The sequence below is a fragment of the Lissotriton vulgaris genome, chromosome 1_1 (assembly GCF_964263255.1).
Source record: "Lissotriton vulgaris chromosome 1_1, aLisVul1.2, whole genome shotgun sequence".
Taxonomy (NCBI): Eukaryota; Metazoa; Chordata; class Amphibia; order Caudata; family Salamandridae; genus Lissotriton; species Lissotriton vulgaris.
In genome coordinates this window covers 655,586,852-655,611,264 of record NC_141685.1, presented here as the reverse complement: position 1 = coordinate 655,611,264, position 24,413 = coordinate 655,586,852, and the positions used below count along the sequence as shown (strand labels likewise).

The window sequence follows — 24,413 nt, the reverse complement described above, 5'->3', positions numbered from 1 at the left end:
ATTTGCGCTATATAAATTCCTGTACATTTACATTTACACGGTCAACATGTTTCTGCCCCATCTCGCCCAGTTGGGTCTAAGGGGCATTCGTCAGGACAAACAAACAGAATTAAAAATGTTTCACACAATTTGTGCGGTATATAGTGTTTTTTTGTTACCACTCTGTTTCTAAGTAGGTATGATGTACCTTTGGTAGATTATTACCACGTCTCAACAGGAGCACAGGACTCTCTGGTCCTAAGCCGCACTTCGGTCCAGGGGCAGAGCTAGCACCAGACGCGGAGAAGTTCCAGGGGAAGCCCACACCCAGTGTTGTTTTTCCATTGATTTCGCAGACGGTTGCCTGTGTGGTTGCCCTAGTCGGGAACTGATGTTTTCACTTGTGCAAATTGGTTAAGTGCAGGTTTCAGGTCCTGCTTCGAGTTTTGTTGGGACCCTGACCGAGTTGGTGTAAGTGTTGTGAAGTGTTGTTTGTCCAATTTGGTGTTGGTGTTTCATTTGTTTGGGCATGTCAGATACAGAAACCTTCGCCTATAGCGAAGAACATATCAAAAAATTGCTAGCAGCCCCTCCCCTTTTTGCCTCAGCAACATTAAGTGTCACTGCTCAAAATCAGAATGAAACCAACAATCTAGTAAGATTGAAGAAGAAACAAATACGTACGGACTTACATGGCCATTTTTTACTACAGCATCTTCGAGCCAGCACGATCCCAGCAGGCCTCCAGATAAAAAATGTTCCAGTAATTTTCACTGAGGAACCTATATATAAAAAAGGATACAGCTACATTGAGACTAAGTGTAGCCGTGACCTAATGGTCATCACAGTCGAAACTGCCCAACGACTTTCTAAACTTCAACTAGAGGAAATTTCAAAACTGGAAAAAGCTATTTCCACTAATCAACAAAATACGGACGCTAAATCACTTTTAGAAAAAGTTGAAAAAGAAATAGGCGAGTTCAAAGATCATACTATTAATCAGAAGAGCAACCAATTTGAGAAAGATAAACGGAACTTCAACATAGACAAAGTTTACCCATATTTACAAACAGATTTTTATTCAAGACCTGAGGCACGAAGACATCTGCAAGAGTACCAAGGCAGATCATCTAATATTTACATCACGTTCTCAGAAACATCCTCCTCAGGTAGTAGAAGCGAGAACGAAACCCCCGAACCTCGGAGATTTAACAATAGGAGAGGCTCATACCAAAATCACCAAACGTCTTCTTTAGGAAGAGGCCAGACAAAACCCAGGGGCAAAGTACGCTTCAATCACCAACCATGGGAAATGTCCACCATGAGACAGAACTACAAAAATGAAAGAGTTCTTCTATTTTAAATCTTTCTAATAAGATCTTAACTAAGGACGAAACTAGTATCCTGGAAAAAAGGTCTCTCCTTCGTGCCATCTCAATTTACAGACTTTGTAAAACTCAAAACGGAATCCATTGAATTTTGCAGAAAGGTCCGGCTTAAGACATTCTTCGCTGAAAATCCTTTTGAATTGTCACTCGAAAATACTGGCTTCAAAAATAAATCATCATTATAACAAAATTCCGAAGGAAGTGGTAACCTTTGAAAGAACACTTCTTTCAGCAATATCAGAAATTGAAAAAAGCAAAAAATGGACTAAATTTAACACAACTAAAAGTGAATCTCTTGCTTTAACGGATTTAAAGAATGACAAGTCGGTGATTATTAAACAAGCCGACAAAGGCAGTGCAATTGTTATCTGGGATAAGTCCCTCTATGTAACTGAAGTCAAACGCCAGCTAGACGACAAAAGATGTTACAGAAAAATAAATTATGATTCCACTATAGAATTAAAGAACTTACTTCATTCAATTGTTAACGAAGGAAATGAAAAGGGTTTTCTGGGCAAAAAAGAAACAGAATACCTTAAAATAAAACATCCTCGCATCCCACTTTTCTATGTACTGCCCAAAGTACACAAAAATGAGACACAACCTCCTGGGAGACCAATAGTCTCTGGATGCGAATCTCTCATGGAACCAGCATCAAAATTTGTAGATCATTTCTTGAAACCCTTCATAGTCAATGTTAAATCCTTTTTAAGAGACACAACGGATTTCATCAACAAAATCAGTGAGATACAATTTGAGGAACATAGCCATTTCTTGGTATCGATGGATGTAGTGTCATTATACACTCAAATACCTCAAGAGGAAGGATTGCATGTGCTAGAACATTTTTTAGAGACAAGAGAACGACCCCACCGAGTCCCAACTGAGTTCATTCTCAAATTGGCAAGCTTTGCTCTAAAGAAGAATTATTTTAACTTTGATGGTGACTTTTACCATCAAATAAGTGGAGTCACGATGGGTTGCCCATTTGCCCCAGAGTTAGCAGTATTGTTCATGGCCACATATGAAGAAACTTTCATTTACAAAAATAATCCATTCATTGAAAACATTGAGTATTCACGAATAAAGATGAAGGTACTTACTGCACCATTGGTTAACCATTGGCACACTATGGCCCATAATGAATCCGACCTCAAGTGGACAGTGATTCTAAAGGTCGATAGAGATCAACGAGGTGGGGATCTGGATAAGAAATTATCGAAAAGAGAAGCAATGCTCATTCTGAAATTTAACACTGCAGTTGAGGGCCTGATCGAAATGTCAGAACTCTACAAGCTCAATTAGCTGTTGATATAGCTGAATCGAGGCATTTATTCCCGCACATATTTCAAATGCTCCCCATTGTAAGTTCCTACTTGGACTACTCGCTTTGATTTTTATCAGAAATGACCACACTGATTTCCATGTGAAAACCCCGAATTGGTGCAATTTCCATAAAACAGCAGAGACCATCAACATTAAGATGCTTCCACTTTTGCTGATATTCATCTTTGGATACTTAAAAAGATGTTTTCACAATGATAGATCCATTCTAAAAACACAATAAAGAATATGCTAACCCAGATGGGTTTCATTCTATTCTAATTCACACTTCCGTTCAATCATTATATTGTGAGCCCACTGCTAAAGTTTTCTAGTCAAAACGCATAAAGTTACAACCATTCAAAACAATAAGCCCAAACTACAATTCCCTTGATACTTGTTTGACTTTTCGATATTTACTAAGATTGCTTATAAAGATGCTTTTTTTCGAGACATCTAATTAAGAATGCGCTAACACAGAGGAGTTCGATCATTTTTTTTGAACTCGATATGGTACCACCATTCAAAAAAAAGTCAAAACCATAATTTTCATGATGCTTCCTTTCAGTACGTTATTCATTAATCTTGCCTGCAAAGATCATCTTCTTCAATAAACTCAACAAGGAATGCACCAATTTAGAAGGGTATGATTTTATTCAAACTACACAAGCGTATACTATTCATTTTACGATCCCTTGCTCCTCTGGAACTACGCTTCCCAGAAGCCTCGATACCCGGAAGTAAACGCAAAATTGGTTATCTTTGTGTTCCCGCGTGGGCAGATCGCAGTCGTGTTAATTCGAAACACAGACCGGACACTTCGTTTCGGCAAGCGGCACTTCGTGGAAGGTAAGCGTCTTTGCGGAACTGACGCCCCGACAGCATTAAGAGCTACACCGTTCCTTTATCGAGTACTAGATTGTTTCAATACCTGTGTCCTTATTCAACAGGTCCTTGATTAATTCCTGGCTCCTTGCAAGCCCCGCCGCAAAACATCAATACAAAGTAAGCCTCATTTCACCCTAGTCAGATCAGACCTCCTGACCTGTTACACATTTATTGCTTACCAAATCCCCCGTTCTTCTCTTCTTTCCCACAGACTATTCAAATAATATAAATCCAGAAGTCATGTAAGTAGTGTTGGGTGCATGTGGTGTCAAGTGATTGAACAAGTTGCTGTGTAAATAGATCCATTGATTGGTCGTTCCTGTTGATTTTCTTCTAGTTGTCAACGTCCGGTTTCCTTATCAGGTAGGGCACACTCCTACTAAAGGTAAGAGGCACTACTCAAAAGGGGAAGCTAGTCCTTTTTTCCCATACTTTCTACATTTAGTGACACAGATCTCATTTCTCTTCCCCACAGTTATGAGGTCCGGATGAGAACCCCCCCCCCTCACCAGCTAGGGGTTTGAAACTCGTAGACCACCTATCTACACCATAAGAACGCAATTTAATAGAGAGTCAATTTGATTTGGTTAAAAATCATTAATTCAACCAAACAAGTTTCTTTGGTGTAATTCAAATTCTTTCTGTGACATTCAAATTGTAAATATTGATGTGTATGTATGGTATGTGTGAGAGTGTGAGATTGGAGTGCTGATGTTGATCAACCACGTATGAAAGATTTCCTTATCAGTGTGTATTTTATGAAAATGTCATTTTTATGAAATTGTTTCTTGTATTGTTTGTGCTTTATATATTTTGTGTATTTTGGTGAATCATAACCAACAAAAACTTGAAAAAAATATATGAAAAATAAAAAGTGATTCATCCTGACGGATAGTCCAAACTCACACCTAGTTTAATTCTTTGTGTGTAGAAATTGAAGTTGTCCCATAAATAGAAGTTACAGTATTGGCTTTTGGTTTGTTGCTTTGGTATTGAGAGGCTTGGCCTTACTGTGGGAATCCCACACCCAGTGTTGTTTTTCCATTAGACTATCCCCAGTCGTCAGACTGGATCCGGAAAGTTTTTCGTCAGCAGTACCCCTGCAAATCGGTAGGTGGCGTTGTGCGGCTCCGCGCTCATCGCTGGCGTCATAAGCGCCGAGATGACGTCACAGAGACTACTTAGGCGCCATCCATACGTGCTGACGTCAGTTTTTTCTTTTTCCATGCCAGCAAGTGCAGATCCGGTTAGAGCTCGTACCCTAGTCATTTTTTTACTAACTTGTTTGAGACTTTTTGTCTCTACTTCTTTTGAGTCCTTGACTCCTGGTGCCACGTAGGGATGCCTGGGTTTAAATCCTGCGGAGCCTGTCGCCATACGATGTCGGTGGCCGACCCTTATGGCGTCTGTCTCTACTGTCTGGAGCGCGACCATGACTCCCGGTCATGTTCCGACTGTCTGGTCATGGCTCCGAAGCTTTGTGGGAGCGGTCCTGGAAGCTGCTGGAAGCCAGGCAGACGTTTCTGTGCCGTTCGAGGTCCAGTGGTCGCTCAAGGCCAACTTGCACTGAAGGCATTCCTTCCCTCTGTTCGGGGAAGTGTAGTGCAGGTGTTCACGGACAACACCACCGCCATGTGGTATTACAATAAACAGGGCGGGTGGGGTCATGGACCCTATGTCAGGAGTTTCTGCTCCTCTGGGCATGACTGGATCATCAAGGCATTACCTTGGTGGGGTCAGCACCTGGCAGGTTCCCTGAACGCCAAGGCGGACAAACTCAGCCGCCGGTGTTTGATCACGAATGGCGTCTGAACTCGGATATGGCACAAGGTCTCTTTGAGCAGTGGGGAGAGCCTTGGTTAGATCTACTCGCCACCAAAGAGAACGCGCAATGCAATCAGTTCTGCACATTGGAATTTCCAAGGCGGCACTTGCTCGGCAACGCTTTTCCTCACAAGTGGAGTTGCGGTCTAGTGTACGCCTTTTCGCCTATATCACTTCTGCCCAGAGGGCTGAAGAAGATTCGCCGCGACCGGGCCCAAGTCATTCGTGTGGCTCCGGATTGGGCACGAAGATACTGGTATCCAGAGCAACTCAATATGGCGATCGATCCCCCGATCCGACTGCCTCTTCAGGAGGATCTTCTGTCGCAGCAGCAGGGGACGGTCCTCCACCCGAACCTGTCCAGCCTCCACCTCCATGCGTGGAGATTGAGCAGCGGTAGTTGACAGCTTTCGATCTTCCTCCCGAAGTCTGTGATGTCATTCTGGCAGCCAGGCGTCCCTCCACTAAGACGGTATACGCCTGCAGGTGGAACAAGTTTGTGACATGGTGCACAGCAAAGTCTGTGGCTCCCTTTTTTGCCCCTCTTTCTGAGGTCCTTCTGTTTCTACTATCCTTGGCCCAGCAGGGCTCTGCTCTGGGCACTATTAAAGGTTATCTTTCGACCATCTCCACCTTTGTACGGCTTTCAGATCAGTCTTCTCTTTTTAAGTCTCCTGTTCTTAACCTTTTCCTGAAAGGCATTACGTACACGTTTCCTCCCGTGCCGTTCATTATGCCTCAATGGGACTTAAACCTTGTTTTGACATATCTGATGTGCGCTCCCTTCGAGCCCCTTCATAACTTTCCTTTGCGTCTTCTCACTATCAAGACAGCTTTCGTGGTAACACTCACCTCTGCCAGAAGAGTGAGTGAGCTCTAGGCTCTTTCTGCTAAACCTCCTTTTCTTTCTGTTCGTCCGGACAAGGTAGTTTTAAGGACCTGTACGTCTTTCTTACCAAAGTTTGTCAAGCCCTTCTACATCGGGCAGACCATCACTTTGCCCACCTTCTTTCCGCCTCCGCATCCTTCAGAAGAGGAAGAGAAGCTCCACCGTCTGGACCCAAAATATGCGCTCTTGTTCTATCTGAAGCGCACACAACAGTTCTGGGTGGATGATCAGCTTTTTGTTGGCTACGTGGGCTCCAAAAAAGGTCGGCCGTGCACAAATGGATCATCTCTCGATGGGATGTTCTGTGCATCAAAGCATGTTACTCATTAGCTAACAAGGAGCATCCTGTGGGGCTGCGTTCCCATTCTACCAGGGCCACGGCAGCCACTACTGTCTTAGGACGCGGCAGGATATTTGTCAGGCAGCTACGTGAGTTTCGCTGCACACGTTTACCAAGCATTACTGCCTTGACAGTCAAGTCCGGAGAGAAGGCTTCTTTGGCCATTCTGTTCTCCGTGACTTTCTGGTGTAATCCTGTTCGCAGACCCACCACCGGGGTTGGTATTGCTGGGGTATCTATTCTATGGGAAGGACTCTATCACTAACGTGCCTCTTTCAGAGGCACAAGTTACTACTTGTGTAACAATATATCTGTAAGAGACTTTAGTTAGTGATAGATTCCTTACCGCCCCACCCATCCTCCCCGTTCTGCAAACTGATTTCTATTGTTAAGGTCATCCCTTTCAGGGCCTTAGTTTCATGGCACCAGTGGCCATTTTCCTGCATGTCTCTGCGTTCCTGGTGCGGAAAGTCGTGTTCAGAACTGATGTCAGTGCGTATGGGTGGCGTGACGTCATCGCGGCGCTTACGACGCCAGTGACGGATGCGGAGCTGCACAACACCACCTACCGACGCGCAGGGGTACTGCTGACAAAAACATTTCCCAATCCAGTCTAACACCTGGGGATATTCTAAGGTAAGGAATCTATCACTAACTAATGTCTCTTACAGATACATCGGTACACAAGAAGTAACTTGTGCGATTTGCATAAAGGTGTGTCTGCAGTGGGGTGTGACATGAAGACAAGTTCCCAGAGAAATCTGCTACTAGAGGTCTGTACTGTCTGATGTGCAGAAGATAATGAATAAACTAAACATATTGCTATCCTTTTTGCCTAGCTGTTTACAGTACGTCTGTACAAAGGCCTTTGTCAAGTCCTGCTGCAAGATACTTTATGTTTCTTGGGAGAGGTCTCCAGGAGGGCCACACAACATAAACCATGTTTTGCTTCCAGTACAATGCAAACCATACAATTCCACTCTAAGTTGCTTTTCTTTGGACAAAAAGGGTATGAAATATTTTAGTGTGTGTGGTGCATTGCAATTTATATGCAACAAACTGGAGACCTTCGAGGTATGAGTGCTGCTGGTTTCCTTTTCTGCGGCAGGGGTTTCCAGTACCCAATGCTATGGGCCTGTAATGAGCACAATACTATCTGGAGTTGTATGTTTCATTGCCGTTGTTGGATGGGTCTCATTGATTTGTCATGCTGTCGGATGGGGTGTTGGTTCTAACACAGACCAGGCTTCCGGGAAGGGTCTGCCTCTTGGTGGGAATTGTGGACTTGTTGAAATGTGAATCCATTGAGATTTGTTGTATGCCAATGTATGCAGATTACTTTATATTTGGTCCAAGGTCGGGTGTGAGCAGCTTCAGGTATTGTGTGTGCTTTCCCCACAAAGATTGACCCCTGTCAAACTTTACCCACTACCACTGTCTTCCTTATTAACTTCCCAGACAGTGTGCACTTCCACCCAGGCCTATTCCCTACCACCACTAGAGCATTATCCCACTCACAGTTCTGGCTATAATGGTCCTCAGTTATAGGAGCTGTCAGAGCATGATGGGAAAATGGCAGTGAAAATACCACCTGGCATGCTACAGGGACTGGTGGCGACACTTGGGCCTTGGAGGACCCCCGTGTTGGTCCTTGCTATGTCATGCATGCATTTCAGAGCTGGGGTGGGGAATAGAGGCTTTTCACTATTTATTTATTTATTCAGTGTTTTATAGAGCGCAAACATGACCCATTGAGTATCAGAGTGCTTCACATTTTCTGAGTATCAAACCGTTGCGACAATCAGAGTCGAGACATCGAAACCATGAACAACCCATCCCATAGACTACTCGTTAAAATGCACAATCAGGGCAGGACTGGGAAGCAAAACCGGCCCCGGCAAAGTGCCCGGCCGGCCTCCCCTCGGGGGGGGGGGGGGGGGGGGGGGGGGGGGGTGGAACTGCCGCCGAACTCTTTGACGGGGCCGGTTTTCGGCCGATTTTGTTACAGTGCCGATTTTGCAGCAAAAACGGCCCTGTAACAAAACGGCCCCCAGAACCGGCGCCCCCCCACTCGGCGCACCGGGAGATTGCCCGGTGCCTGCCATGGGGCCAGTTCGGCCCTGTGCACAATCCCCCCCATAGACAAAAGTAAATCCCAAAGATTACCTTGCTGGGACCACTCAAACATGATATATCAGCTGTGGAATTCCCAGGATTCACCGTACGTCACAGGCGAAGTAATCCTATGTATTGTTATGTTGTTGTAGGAGAGTAACTGATGCAAGCCATTCCCTGCTACTTATTGCTCAGAGCATTTCGAAGCCATGCGTGTGTGACAGGCCAGGTGTGAACTGAGATTTTCAAAGCATTCTGTTGTTTTGGGAATGTGCCGCTATTGGAGCCAAAATTCAAGGAACTTGCACATAATCAGAGCCTCGGTTTTTTCTATAAAACCCACACGTGTAATGACAAAAAACCCTAACATTTCCCCTGGTCTCTGAGCGTCTCCATGCATGGTTTGTTCTGAATGTCTGTGGTATTCTTGATCATAAGTGGGCCCCTTAAACTGCAAACTACTATTTACTCCTCAAGGGAGACCCCAAGTGACTCTCCCCACCAAATCCTCATTGAAACTCTGATAAATATACTGTCATGTCCCTAAAGTTGCCTCACATCACTTCCTCTGAACTAGGCCTTGACTGCTCACCCGTGCCTGCCAGCAGAACAGAGGAGGCTTAGCGAAGCCACCTTTCCTTTGCAGCAGCTAGTGCTTTGACTTTTGCTGTGTGTGCCGGTCCCAAAGACTGGTCCTGACACTAAGGATTACTCGACATGATGCAACTTAATTGTATTATGATATTGAACTCTGACGGAGGTCCAACAAATAATACATTAACCAGGGATTACCTTATCCCGGGAAAGGGTGTAGACCTGTCCTTCGAGGGGAGAGCCTCCCTTGAACCTATCTGCACATCTGTCTGGTAATTGTTTATTCTTGTATTTGGGGTCACAGTTGCACCCAGCTTAGCAGACAATTGACCTTCCCATGCAGTTTAACCCCAGAGGCATGGGGCAGATGGGGCCTCTTATATGGTCATTGTTCGTATGTCTGTGTAAGGTACAAGGAGCAGAGCACTTACAGCAATACCTATCATAAATGTATTTTTAACAATACCACTGCACCTGTTGTTATGGTTACTTGCAGCTGATAATAAGCATTTACTTTAGTGTAAGAATGGTGTTTGCGTGAGTGATGGCTTATGACGGCTTGCCACGTCTTCCCTATAGTTTCAAGGTCGGTTGAAGTACTACATTTGTAAATAACTAAATAAATGCTGTTGCCCAATTTTTTCCCACCCCTTCTACCAGATGCATATATCACTTCCATTACTGGTGTGGGCTAAATGGTTAATGACAACACTGAACTTTCTCAAAGCCCCGAGCTTGTACAATGCTCCTGTTGCTACTGTAAAGTGGAGAAATGCGAACAGGACATGCAGCACTAAGCCTGTCTGGTGCCCATGGGTTATGTAAGGACCCTGCTGCTAATATACCCTTGGCTAAGAGCAGCTCATGCATGCTGTGCATTAAGCAGAACATCCACATAAACTGAGTGACAGACTTGTTTATCCTTTTACACGTACTCTTGAATAAACGTGTAACATCATATCTCACCGTCAAGGAGAAGCTGTAAGTTGTTCCTTTAAGAGTGGCGAGCAGTCTTTCTTCTTATCCAATGTCCACGACGGAGACAGTGTCCAGATCTGTTTACACTCATGCAGTACTTGCAGAAAAACATTGCAAAACCATGTCTGGAAGTCGGCCCTAGTATTATAGATTAGACCTGGCAGCTGGCGATATTAGCAGCGATTATGTGCATAGCACTGTCTGATGTGACACTGAAGGTGGATGCATCAGGAACAGGGTCTGACATACAACTTCTATTCCAGGGGTGTCCAACATAGGACCAGGAGGGCCAAAGCCATACCTGATTTTCAGGATTTTCATATGAGCTCATTTACTTTGTCTATGTTTATGCTGAAAATCTGACCAGGCCTTGTAAACGTGACAGTAAGTACTTGCCCAACCTGACCTGAATGCCCTCGATATACCGTTTATTTACTATTCTGAATAACAGAACTGTACATTTCAGAAAAGCTCCAGGTAGATGATTTGGAAACGTTAGGCAGAGCCACTGAAATTATGCAATTATGCAGCATTTTCAGTATAAATTTGGATTTGACGCATTTGCCACATTTATCCATCATCTGCTGCATAATGTGCAGATTTTAACAAAAAGTGTTTCTAGCTCAGACGGATAAAAAGTTCATGCAAACACTGTGCCATATATTGCCTTCTGTGGAAACTCTTAGCAAAAGTTAACTGGTTACCTTTTAGCTGTTTATTGCTGTATTTGGTTGTTAAGCTAGTACTAATGAGATGAAACGTTTGCCCAGACAGCGTTAGTGTGTGTAAAAATGAGAAAATAATGAAGGTGGCCACTACCAGTTCTGAACTGATGAACCCCACCTCCACTCTCTTACAATTCCACCATCACACCCTGCAGAAATGGATCGGCAAATACCACACCCTCTTCCTATATGGCAGGGATTTGGTGGCCACCTGGTGGTAAAGAAAGTACTGGTTTCTGTATCTGATTGCCGCTTTTCCTTGTAATTGGTAGAGTGGGCTAGGCTTGGTTGAGAGTGGCTACTGCCAAGGTTGGATTGGGATTGAAAATCGGCCCGGGCACGCAAAAAAAAAAAAATCGGCCCACATTTGCATAATCACTCCTCAGTCAAATCACTGCTTTGGCGTGATCTTATAAAACAACTTTAGGAGGGGAGGGGGTAAAACAATGCACACATTAGTTTACAATGGTAAAACAATTGAGGCCACTTCCTCTTAGGCCTCCTGCCCCCGCTCAACATGTGCACACATTAATGGGTCGGCCAACGCGACAAAGGGAGTGATACCTCTGCCTGTTGCAAAACGGAGGTAATGAGCACCCATTTGCCCCTAGAACGGCCACTCGGACTCCCACTGGGCTGCTGGCTGTGCTCGAACAATAGAGACAGCCCCCAAATGGTCCCCCATACTGCTCAAAAAAGCAGCCCACAACAGAACTCGGGCACCGGCCCCTCGGGCATTGCCCGAATGCCCGCGTTACCAATCCGACTCCCTTCACCAATGTCAAAATCAAAGCCTTAGTGCTTTGAGCACTTTTATAATTCAATTCAGTTACATTTAGTTACAATGACTGTACAGTGCTTTCGAGGTAAGTAGCTTTCGTCTATTCAATTTGTCGATGAGGATTTTGTCTCAATATGCATGATTTTCAATCCTGATAGAATTTTTGTTTGGTACGTTATTTGATTTGATGGGTTTCTCATTGTTTGTGTTTATGGTATTGGAAATAGTTGTGAAAAAATTGTATATATTCTCCCAAATGCTGTGTGCATAACATAAAAATAAAAGCATTAAATACATTTAGTTCAATTTACACGTAGGAATTCAAGATTTTACCTGGTTTGACCCTTTGCTTATTTTCTTCATGGGTATACAATTGTATCACATTGCATAATTTTTATGTAAAAAAAAAATGATGCTACAGAAGTGGAAAATAACCTGTTGCACACATGCATCAGTATTGTTGTTTTGTTGTTGTAATATAATCAACTAATCAACCTGACCCAAAAAAACAATGGTCTTCACTGTGCTTAGACTTTACTTACTTAGAGGTCAAATCTGACTATGCAACAAAAAGTGGAAAATACTACAGCTGGATATTTGGGAGGAAAGATGGGTAGTTTATCAAATGCCTCTCCTTAAGATTCATCACTCTTCGATTATTATAATGGTGTTATATTTATGTCACAAATAGTGCATGTGGTTTATACAAACTATTTTATTGCTCTGAAAATTACAGAAGCCCACTGAAGAGTGAATAACAGGTTCAGAAGCTAGGTGTTGGCCCTAAAGTGTCTGTTTCCTCTCCCGGATCATAAGAGACTCAAATGAAGCAGTGGAATGCCTTTGATTGACTGCCCGTTCCCCTGCCTTCCCCTTCCTTCTCTGTGTCTCTGTAGACCTGCAGGCCTGAGGGAGCTGGGGAGAGATGGGTGATGTGCAGGTGCTGCCAACTGCCATCTCCTCTACCTTCTATGAGTTTTTGCAGTCTAGTGACAGGAAGGAGACTCATCTCCAACCTCACAGAATCTCTGTCAGAGACACTGTCAGCACAATTCTCTCCATGCTTAAAGTGTCTTTGATGAAGTCATTGTTAGGACAGGACCTGCTCTATGCTTTCTCATTGGCAGTGAAGAGCACTGCCTTTAGTCATAAAGGGATTGTAAATGTTTTTGGTGGGGAGAGCGCTGCAGAAAGGCCAGGTAGAATAAAAAAATGTGAAGGGAAGGCTGGCCAATGGTATGAAAGGTTGGGTGGCAGAATATATATATATATATATTTTTAATTACAGCAGAATGAGAAAATGCATGCCAAATGGAGATAGCAGAGGGTAGCGGAGAACAGGATATATTTGTATTAAAGTATTGTAAAGGGCTATGGGGTAGATGAAGGGCAAGAATGAATAACATCTTAATTCACACATTGCACCTGCAGGGTAAAGGATGTACTCCTTTCTCCTGGCTTGGTAGACCATTTCTTCAGACCAGTGGCTCCTTCAAATTCTGGAAAGGGATTATGCCCTTCCCTTCCTGCAGGCCCAACCTTCTATTCCCCCTCCTCACATTACCCCAAGTCTGGATCTCTTGGAAATGCTACAATGAGACGTGGCACTTCGCCTATCAAAAGGAACAGTCAGACTATTACCTGAGCAGGAGAAGAAGCTAGGCTGTTACGCACGTTACTCTCTAGTGCCCAAGAAGGACGGCGGTCTGCGTCTATGCTCGATTTTAGGGACCTGAAAGTTTTCCTCAAAAAGGAAAATTTCAAGATGCTGATCCTATTTCAAGTACTACTGGTGCTGGAACTTGGAGACGGGATGGTGCCTGTCGACCTGCAGGATGTGTACTACCACATCCCTATTGTGCAGTCACACTGAAAGTTTTTTTGATTTGTGGTGGGTTCTACGCATTACCAATTTGCAGTACTACCAGTGTTTTTTTTTACTTCAGTGACTCGAGTCTTCACAAGGTAAAGGCCATGGTAGCAGCCTATCTCAGAATGTCAGGTATCTCTATATTTCCATACCTGGATAACTGGCTGATCAAAGCCAGTTTGCTGGAGTTGGTTTTGCTCTATCTACAGTCGGCAGTATCCCTTCGGTTCAACCTTAACTTCTCAATCAAAAGCCCAAATCTCACCTGTCGTCCTCCCAGCGGCTCCAGTTCATATGGTTGGTACTGGACAAAACCCTCTTTGCACTTGTCCTCCTCCGCAGAGGATCACTTACATTCAGGAAGTGGTCTCTCTCTTTTCCTAAGGCTCATGAACTCCAGTCCTGCAGGTCCTAAGGTTCCTGGGTCTGCTCACTTTCCTCATTCTCCTGGTCACGCACGCACATTGGCACATGAGGGTCATTAGTCTCCTAGAACTTCCTCCACTCCATCCAAGGTTGGTCCGTCCAGCTCTTGGCAGACACCGTAGGAACAATGTGGTATGTGAGCAAGCAAGGGCAGGGCAGGGTCTCATCTCCTTTGACTGGAAGCACTGAGACTGTGATCTTGGGCACACTGCCATAGTATTTGACTAACAACCAATCACCTAGCAGAGTCTCTGAATGTCAGAGCTGACAGACTGAGCTAGTGTCATCTTGCTGATCACAAATGGCGTCTCCTGCCAGAGGTAGTCTAGGACATCTTCACCCAATAGGGCAATCCTCAGGTAGATCTGTTAGTCTCCTCTAACAATGCTCAATACCAACAGCTCTGTAACCTCCAGCTATTGAGGGAGTTCCTGGGATTGCACTTCAGTTCAGGTGGAGCTTTCAGCTGCATTACGTGTTTTTCCCCCACATACCCTTGATCTCTTGCGTTTTGAGGAATACTCATCAAGGCTGGCCACAAGTTATTCCCATTGTCCTCAATTGGCTGAGACAGGTGTGGTATGCAGACCTTCTCTTACTCCCCACATGTCCTCCGCTCCCCCTGCCATTAAGTCCGGATCGCCTCTCCCAGTTGGGGGAGGGGGTGGTTCTGCACCCCAGTCTCCGAAGCCTAACTCTACATGCTTGTAGATTCAGCGGCGACATCTGAGTTTCTTCTAGATGCTATCAGAGGTGGTTGATGTTATCCTATCTGTATGTCTTCCCTCCATCAACTTGGCATACTTCGGGAGATAGAACAACTTTGTATTATGGTGTGCAGACAATCATGTGGACCACCCCCCTCCCCCAGTTGGGGGAGGGGGGTGGTTCTGCACCCCAGTCTCCGAAGCCTAACCCTACATGCTTGTAGATTCAGCGGCGACATCTGAGTTCCTTCTAGATGCCATCAGAGGTGGTTGATGTTATCCTATCTGTATGTCTTCTCTCCATCAACTTGGCATACTTTGGCAGATAGAACAACTTTGTATTATGGTGTGCAGACAATCATGTGGACCCATTACGTGCCAAATTATCCTATGTTTTGCAACATGCACTTTCTTTGGCACAGAGGGGCTGTGCAGTTGGCACTGTTATGGAGTTTTTAGCAGCCTTGTTTGCTTTTCTCTGTCTGCCAGATCAGCCATCTCTTTTCAAATCACCCACTGTCATGTGTTTACTAAAATAATTCACTAATCTCTATTCCCAACTCCCTTTGTTGTTCTACAATTGGATGTGAATTTAGTCTTGACTTTTCTAATAGGGACCTGATTTGAGACTCTACTTAGATACTCGTTATGTGTGTGTTGACATTCACTTCTGCTAGAAGAGTGAGCGAGCTGCAAGCCCTTAGTTGTCGTCCTCCGTTCACCTGTTTTTACGTGGACAAATTGGTGTTGCGTTCCAGGCATCTTTAAGGTGGCAACAGGGGCGTCTTTGTATAACTTCTGCAAACACTGCTGCCTAGTATTTTTATGAAATCTGTTCTACAGGAGAGGAATCTGCAGATAGAAATATCCCTCAGAAAAAAAAGTTACTTACCTGTGGTAACAATCATTCTGATACTCTATCTGAAAATTCCTCAATGACTCGCCCACCACCCTATTTGATGGATGAGTTATAGGGAAAGTTGATAAGATCCCAAACTGAATTTTTTGGTACTGCACTACTCAGTAGATGTCAATCTGTTCTCATGCCTCTAAGGCTTGGAAAAGAGGGACACAAATGACATTGTTGCATAGGGTGGGAGCTATATGGCCTCGGGAACAACGTCTGACTTCACTTCCAGCATTGACCCAGCCTGGCACACCCTACCAGCAGTTTGAGATTTGAAGTTTTCCAGATCGAGTCTGACACCTGGGACTGTTCTACAGGTGAGGAATCTGAAGTTAGATAGAGTAACCAACAGAAAGATCGTTACCATGGGTACATAACTTTTTCTTCTGACATGTATGGAATGTCCTTAACAACCTAACACCCTAAATACTACTTCTACAAAACTCTGAGAGCATGGAATAGCTAACTTGCTTGTAGAGTTTCTTGGGATTCAGTGAACCCCATACCTCTTCACAACAGAAAAGCTGTCGTTATTGGACTTTCCCCATGAGGTTATTCCCAGGAAAGTAAAAAACACTTCATCTGGGCTCATCATCTCCCTACCTGACACCAGATTAGAGATGAATGCTGCAGCTGTTTGGCAGGCTGGCAGGGTCTCTTGTGATTCTGGGGCGAAGACCACCCTCAATCAGTGGTCACTCCATGAGGTGTTTACAGAGTTTACCATTGTCGTTTACGCTACATTGGGTACTTTCCACCTAGTTCCAAACCTACCTGGTATGAACCAGTATGACAGTTCAAGACATAACTGTTATGAACCGTATGACCAAAGTATGCAAGTCAGAGTAAATGTTTACATCATGCATTCACTGTCTGACCTTAAAATATAGATACCAGAGAACTAGTATCAGACTTATTTTGCCTTATCAAGGCCCTTGTTTGGATGATTTGACACTTTCTCAAGTTTCATGAAAGATAATGACATGTTACATATGGGTCAAAATTAGACAGCCAAACATTAACAGGCTCAAAATGGAGTCTGACATTGGGGTCTATACAACATCATCTAATGTAGTGTTCTGTTTATGTGGGGTAATAATGCACTGCTATCCACTTTACAGGTCTGGACTGGCATTTCTGGATACAACTTTTGACTTTTGAATTTGTGCCGGTCTGCACGTTTATGGCATGTTTATCACAATTTGTGAAAAATAATACCCTCTTGCGTCATTTTTGATTATACAGTTCAGCGAGGGGTTATTAGTGTTCAGAATAGAATGGCACACAACATGTAGTGGTTGAGTAGTCACACAAAAGTTAATTTTGGTTGGTGCTGCTTGTACAGAGAGAACCCTAAAAACTCTGAAACCAAAGGGTGTAGGAACTAACCCTTATGCAAAGTACAACAGCTAATATACCTAGGTTCTCCATGTTTCTTCCGACCTAACTGTGCTTTTCCCTTATTGTCTCTGTGCTCTGCACACTGTTTTAAGCCGTTTTGCACACACTAAGTCACCCATCACTATGAGGGCACATTACTGTTTTTTTCGCACTTTAGGTGTTTTATCTACGAACTTGACAGTCACTTCCAGCATCCCCCTCACTCTTTTCTTTAGGTTTCCACTCACACGAGGTACCCCTTCTGTTGATTTTCAATTAGTTATGTGTTCTTTTGCATTCTCATAGTTATCAATCCCAAACCCCTTCCTTTTTGTATTACCTCCAGCCCTGAAGAGTCATTGGGTTAACACCCTTACTGACGAAACACGTGTCGGCTGGTTTTCTTTCTCGGTGGTGTCTCCTGGACAGGAGGGCCAATCATACACCAATTAAAACTAAGATAGAAAGAACATCGTGTGTGACCTTATCCTTGAACGCCTTACCTTGATCACTTATACCCTTACAATTGTTGTGTGCGCTTGACTGGCTGTTGTCATTTCTGATTATACACTCTGCTAAGGTACAGGCTTGTGTACCTGTTCACATGTGCAAATAGTGCACAGCCTTTTCCACATGCATTTCCAAACACAGGTATTATTTGTTCACTCTAGCAGATTTGTATTTTACACACTGAAAAAATTGCCTTTCTGTGTTCATCACATCAAGTGGCCTTGGTTCTTAGGTCCCACCTTTGAAGTAACAGCATAGTGACTAAAGTCCCTGCATATTTTAAGTTCTGTCTCCTCTCTCAAAGCCTTTACTTGCCTGAGCAAAACACATGCCAGCTAATCGTCACTAAAATGAACGTGTCTCCTACTTAGGTACTTAACACCATTTGTGTTGAACTTTTGTTTTAAAAGGGATTGCAGGCAGGATTGAACATAATTTTACTTATAGTCAGTGTGCTACATGTCTACTTTCATAAATATTGAAAATATATATGGATCTTTATTGCGAATATACTGTGCTTGAGATAGCTTTTCGCCAGCGACAATACTTGAGTGGAAAGTGTCTATCACTATCATTATTTCTCGTGACTCAGGCTTCTTTAAAGTGGATCACCACAGCTTTGGATGTGTCCTTCACTATTTATATACCAGGGCATCGAATGTGCTTGGTAGATCATTGAAGACCCCAATTATTTGTGCTGCTTTTGAGATGTGGCTAGTAGGTATAGCCTATCTCAGCCTTCGGTTCATTCACATAACAATCTAATTATTTCCAAGAGGTTCTCACTAAATATAAGACAGGGTCTATGATGTTTTCAAAAATAACAAATATGCTGAGGTTGTGCACAATGTGCACAACTTCCTTTTGCATAATTAAGTGAGATTTACGAAAAGTTATGCAAGATTACACAATACATTTTTTGTGTGAATGGTCTTTAATAACGTGACCAGTCGTAATAGCATTATTTCAGGATTTTCGCATAACAAGTGTAATACGGAATGCTATAAATGATGCAAGATTACTCTAGTATAACAGAAATTTCACATTGGCCGAAAATATACTGCATAAAGTAGAGCTATACATTATTTATATATATATATATGTGTGTGATTTTGCTTTAATGTAATATAATTTGTTGCTAATCCTGCCTGTTTTTTTCTATTTCAGACTCTGTCATCCATGCCAGAAAGCACAACCCCCTCAAAGAAACAAAAGAACTACAGCAACAGCAACAGCACGTGCAACAGCAGCAGTAACAGCTGTAGTTCAGAGTCTGAAGAGGACCTAGATAAGGAAGATCATAATGAGAAAAAGGAGAAAAGAGTTTCATATGATATTGACGAACAAAAGTATAAATCTTTGGAACGGTCTAGTATGTACCCTACTCAAACCACTTATTCCAATAAGGATTTATTCTGGGCTTTGTACCATTTTTAAAGGGAGTACATGCCAGGATTATGAGAAGTAAAAATCTTTTACAACTATAACCTCTAAGCTTGTGAGTAATGGAACACAAGTCTATATTAAATTTGATCTAAAACACAATTTATGTGTTGTAAACGTTTCAACCTCAGTGTCTGTGTCAATCATTTTTATTGAACATAAAGTTTAGTAATCTGCCTCTATAGATCATGGTAATATAAGTTTTGAGTTTATTCTAAATGTTTTTTGTGAACACATTAAAAGCAGTATTGTTATTGTACAGTGTTATTAATTCTGCATCTCTGAACTGAGACATTTCACGCATTCGTTTCTGAATCAATCTTATCTGATATAGACATATTGAAGAAAATATTGTTGCCTCTAAAAGTTGCTACACTTGAAAATGTAGAAATAGTTTTATTTAATTGAATCTGTAAACATCACTATTAACTAGGACTTTTCTCAATTTTCCCTTTAGGAAGAAGTTCAAATCCTAAAAACCTAATAATGCTCCACAATAGTTAAATGAATCTTACCTATCGACATTCTATGATATGTCTAGAAACTTAACGGATATTTTAAGTTGTTTAAGTTGTTAGAGGGAAATGTCCATTTATTTAAAAGGTTTAAGATATAAAATGGACAAAATGGGTATTACCATTTGGTATATTATATAAAGATACATGGAATTGAGTTTGGTGAGTCTACAGTTCTTAATTTGTAAAATATTAAGTGCAAGGATCAAATGTTTTAATTAGTGCTCTACTGTCAGCACTGTCGAATGAGATGGTTGCTGTTGGAAGGTGGATTATTATTGGGGATAAGTATGCACCTACCACTAGCAATGAGGCCCCAACGCATTATAAGTTCCAGTCATAGTCTCAATACATTAGCCTCTGGCTCAACTCTCGGTAGCTGCTGCAAGCAGGCAGGCTTAACTCAGGAGTCAGTTATGTAAAGCATTTAAAAACCCCAATAAATGAAATAAGTAAAACACATCACCCAATAAAAATACCACCATAATTTTTAAAAATAGGACATATTTGTATCTTTAAAATTACACCAAAACACATAGTGCCAACTTAGGACATCTGGTCGCGCTTGACCGGCATTAGTCAAAGTTTGAGGCCAACTGCGATGGAGCCCCGGTGAGATACACTAAGCAGGAGGCATCAGCCAAAATTGTACCTTCAGACGATTTTCTCTCCATGTTGCGTGGTCCCCTCCAGCAGGCTTATTTCAATGCAAAATCGTTGGATTGCTTCTCTTCAAGGTCCCAGTCAAATCCTGGAAGTCTGGAGCTTCTGAGCTTTTCAGTAGGATGAACCTGGAGTCCAGGCCAGGTCGCTGCTGAAGGTAGCCATCCTGACTCTTGACGTCAAGTCAGTCACTTTATGGAGATTTTTCCAAAAGTTGTTCCAAACTTCTGGAACTTCTTCCTGAAGATCCCCTTGAGGGTTCAAAGTGTCCTAAACACAAATCTAAAGTTCCAGAGTCTCTGAGTTGGTCCTCGGAAGTTGGAACTACAGTTCCCACAATGCACCTGGCCAAATCCTTAAAAGTCCACTGGACTATTTCAAGGCTAGGGACTTCTTGGGGGAGGTGGTGTATGTGACCTCTGTTAACATGTTGCTTTGCGGGAGTCCACTCCTTAATCATTTTTGAAGCAAGGCAAAGTCCTCTGGGCTATAGAACCAAGTGTACAGCAGGAGCCATACTTCAGATTCCAATCCTTAGGTTGTAGACCAGGGTTCCAGCAGGGCAGTCCTTCTCCTTGTAGTTTCAGGCAGCCGGTCTGAGTTGCTATGCACCTCACATATTTATTTAATGATCAGGGGTATCAAGCAGGGGTGCACCCCTGTCCAATTAGGTGCATGGTGCCACTCAAAAGAATGACAGCTTTATCCAAAATGTGACATATTCTTGCCCCACTAAGCACTGAACTTTATAATTCAAGATGGAGATTTCCTCTCCAAGGAGTAAGACCTGGCCAAACCAACCTACTGGTATGGCTCATTTCCATTGACACTTCCCCTCCAGACCTTCTGCAAATGCCATTCCTGGATCTTCCTTCTGGCTGGAGTTATAGGAAGAGGAGGTAGGACTGGCTGGCTTACTGTCCTGCTCTCTTTGAAGCCCAGTTTGATTTACTCAGCCCCATTCTAGTCTGTTATTTGCAACTGCAGAGCTCCCCCTTAAGATAACCTCTGCTCTATAAGGCCCACTTCTCACCTTATCAAAATGCTTGGCTAAGCCCTGTTAAGGCTGATGAATCAAGAGAGGCTGCTAGAAGGCTGGATTTTATCTCACAGAAAAGAAAGTCATATAACTTCTCTTCTGTATTAGTTATGACGAATTCAACAATGACATATTGTTAAATGTATCATTTAGGTCCTTAAATGACATTGTGTAGCTCCTTCCTAGCAGTATGTATACTTAAATAAAATATTCCATTGTTAGTATATAGAGCTAAGTATCTGCAATGGGGAAAATCGAAATTGGCAGTTTTTCCCCTCATCAGAGCATATAAAACATCCTTTTTAATGTTTCTGCCTCTAGGGTAGACCTCAGGGGTGACTTATATGTACAAAGAACATAGATTACCACGTTGGAAGTTCCTTTAATTCCAAAGTCAAATGTGCATATAATTTACTTTTAAAGACAACCTGCAAAGCAGGACTGCATTTAAAAATGACGGCAGGCAACATAGCAGTGCACACTCCAGTGCAGGAAATGCACTGGGCCTCTAAGCCTTACTGCCCGATGATATACTAGGGACTTAAAGCTAGTTTGCATCCCCCTTGCCTTTTTTATATTCTAGAGACTTACAGGGGTCTGTCATTCTCAATTGTAATTATACCTAATTACCATGTACTTTTTTCATCAGAGCCCTGTCCTTGGGCCTTTGTTAGGAAAGCCCAGGGCACAGTCAGAGTCAGTTACCACCTTAATCAGTAAACGAGTGGGGGTGATCAGGGCAAAAAGAATGACCTTCTCACAGTTGCTAAATAATAGGGTTGCATAGTCTGGATCCAGTCTCACACCTTTTACTTCCTCCACCCTCCACCTTATGTCTATTTAACTCTTGCAGGGTTTTTCATACCAGCATTCTCCTTTTGTTATTGTTTCCCTATTGTTCTCCTCCATTTTCCCTTTTTTCTCTCTTGCTCTTATGATGAACAATTTTTCCTGTTCCCCAAAATGAGTGTTAGTCACTACCACCTGCAATCACCAACATAAATTAAGCATTGTAGTCAGCCTCGGAAAGCGTTTTCTGCCTTCTAGATGCAATATTATAATTGTCATTTAGCTCTGCTATAGCACATTGCCATTAGCAACGTCACCTCACAATATTAACAATGGGTAACTCGTTTAGACCAGCCAGCAACAACAAATACCTATTTAAATGAGCTTTCTACCTCTTTCTATCTTGCGAGCTGAAGTTGAATGTTCCTTTCTTATTTTTGTTACCACCAACTTTAAACTGGTTGTAACACAGAGCACAAAACAGACACCAATGCTGTTTACTTTATCCTTATAAGAGGCTTAGCAGGGTGATAAATCCCGTGCAATTCTGGCTCGCACACAATATTCGTCGAAGATTTCCACCACTGAATTTGATTAGTAACTCTATTGCTGAAAGCAGTATTATTAAATTACTAAAGCATGCGTGCATTCAGAGTAGGAAGCAGAAGCGCTCCTTGTGCTGCCAGCCAGCATGATTTTGAACCAGGGGCGCAATTGAGATCCCAGTGATGTAGGGGGTCCTCACCCTTCGGGGAGCCCCAATTTAACTGAAATCAACAGAATATTTGTTAGATTTGTGGGGTGATAGGAACCTCCCACAACATTCTTGGGGGGGTGGGGTATCCTATTGTGTGTGTGTGGGGGGGAGGAGGGGTTGAATTGCGTTGCGCCACTGCCCTGAGCACTGCGCTCAGCTCATGGCCCGGCATTTGCACTGACTGGAATGCTTTCACTGCTCCCCCCTGATGGTCACACTAAGGAAGGTCTGCAAGCTGCTTGCGGTGCCAGCCTCAAAGAACACTGGGAGGACTTTGAAATGGAGTGCAGAACGAAGGATAACAAACCTGGGCTTCTTCTTTGATTACCAAAGCAAGGCGTTGATGTTCTGGATAGGGGTTTGGACAAGCCTTATAACAAGCACTATGTCTACATGGGAAGAGTCACCCTTTCCTCAGGCAGTGAAGATGTTCATGCTACAGACCTTCTCGGCGTGCAGTCCTTGACAAACCATGAGTGAGAACCCAGCGAGGTCTACGTTCAGATGTTTCATTTTATATTTCGATCATTCCTTAAGATCAGTGGCTTGGATTACCTTCTTTAAGAGTTGGAAGAAGGGAGAGAAGGTAGGAGGAGAACCACACTGTCAAGCACTGTGTGTTGCATATGTGAATGATACATGAGCGTTTGTGTACATTGAAAGGTACACACAGATTCCGAATTACAATATTATATGTTGACATTCATTATAGGCAGTAAAACAACCTCGCCGCCTACCATAAAAAATGGAAGAAAGAAATGTATTTTTCCTCTACTGCAAGAAGGTGTTTTGTACTTAAAATTAAAAATAAGCAGCTCAATAAATGGCACCTTCTCGTCTATTCACTGGAAGCGACAACCCTAAGCATACATAAGTCAACATTTCTCCTTAATGGGGACATGTTTTTATTTCAGGGAATGTAATCACAAGTATGTAAAGACAGGGTCGTGCTCAATGAAATTTGGAAAATGTTTACAAATTATATACCGAAAAGGCAATAAAGCATTCTAATGTGTAGAAAGAAAATGGTAGGATGTATTTATGTAACTGAAACGGACATGTCCACTTCAAAAATATGTTTACCATGTGAGATGGGAAGAGGCCTGGATGATGGCGGGGATTGGAGAGGGGTGGACTTCAAGCACATAGCTATCCGTTAGTCATGGAAGGGTCTAGAAAGTGGCGAGGCATGGGAGAGCAGTGGGGCTTTGAGCCCGATACATACTGAAGCAACCCTCCTTCAAAAATACCGACTAAACGTTTTTATCTAGTTATCACCAAAGGTCACAGGTACGACCACATAGATTTCTTCGAAAGCCTCCTTTTCCTGCCCTGTGATGCCCAGCATGTGGATACACTCAGTGCTTTAAATGGGCCGGTACTCACCGGTACTGAGTACCGGCACTTCTTTTTTTCCCCCCTCAAGAGTACCGGCACTTCTACGTTACTAAAATAGAGTACCGGTACTCACTTTCAGACAGTCATGTGAGCATGCATCGCATTTGTACACTGCGGCGCATGCTCACATATTGGTGATTTAACAAGGATGGCAGTGACGCCATGTCGCCAAAGCAGAGCAACGT

At 43.0% G+C, this 24,413-nt stretch overlaps 1 protein-coding gene across 1 annotated transcript in view; it reads left to right on the top strand.

The window, feature by feature from the left end:
* The window catches only part of TTLL7 (tubulin tyrosine ligase like 7), a 1,104,754-nt gene that overhangs the window by 724,567 nt on the left and 355,774 nt on the right, over positions 1-24,413 (top strand). Inside the window, exon 17 of the mRNA XM_086936338.1 lies at positions 18,792-18,996. Coding sequence (XP_086792464.1) covers positions 18,792-18,996 — 205 coding nt within the window. The remainder of the gene's footprint in view (positions 1-18,791; positions 18,997-24,413) is intronic.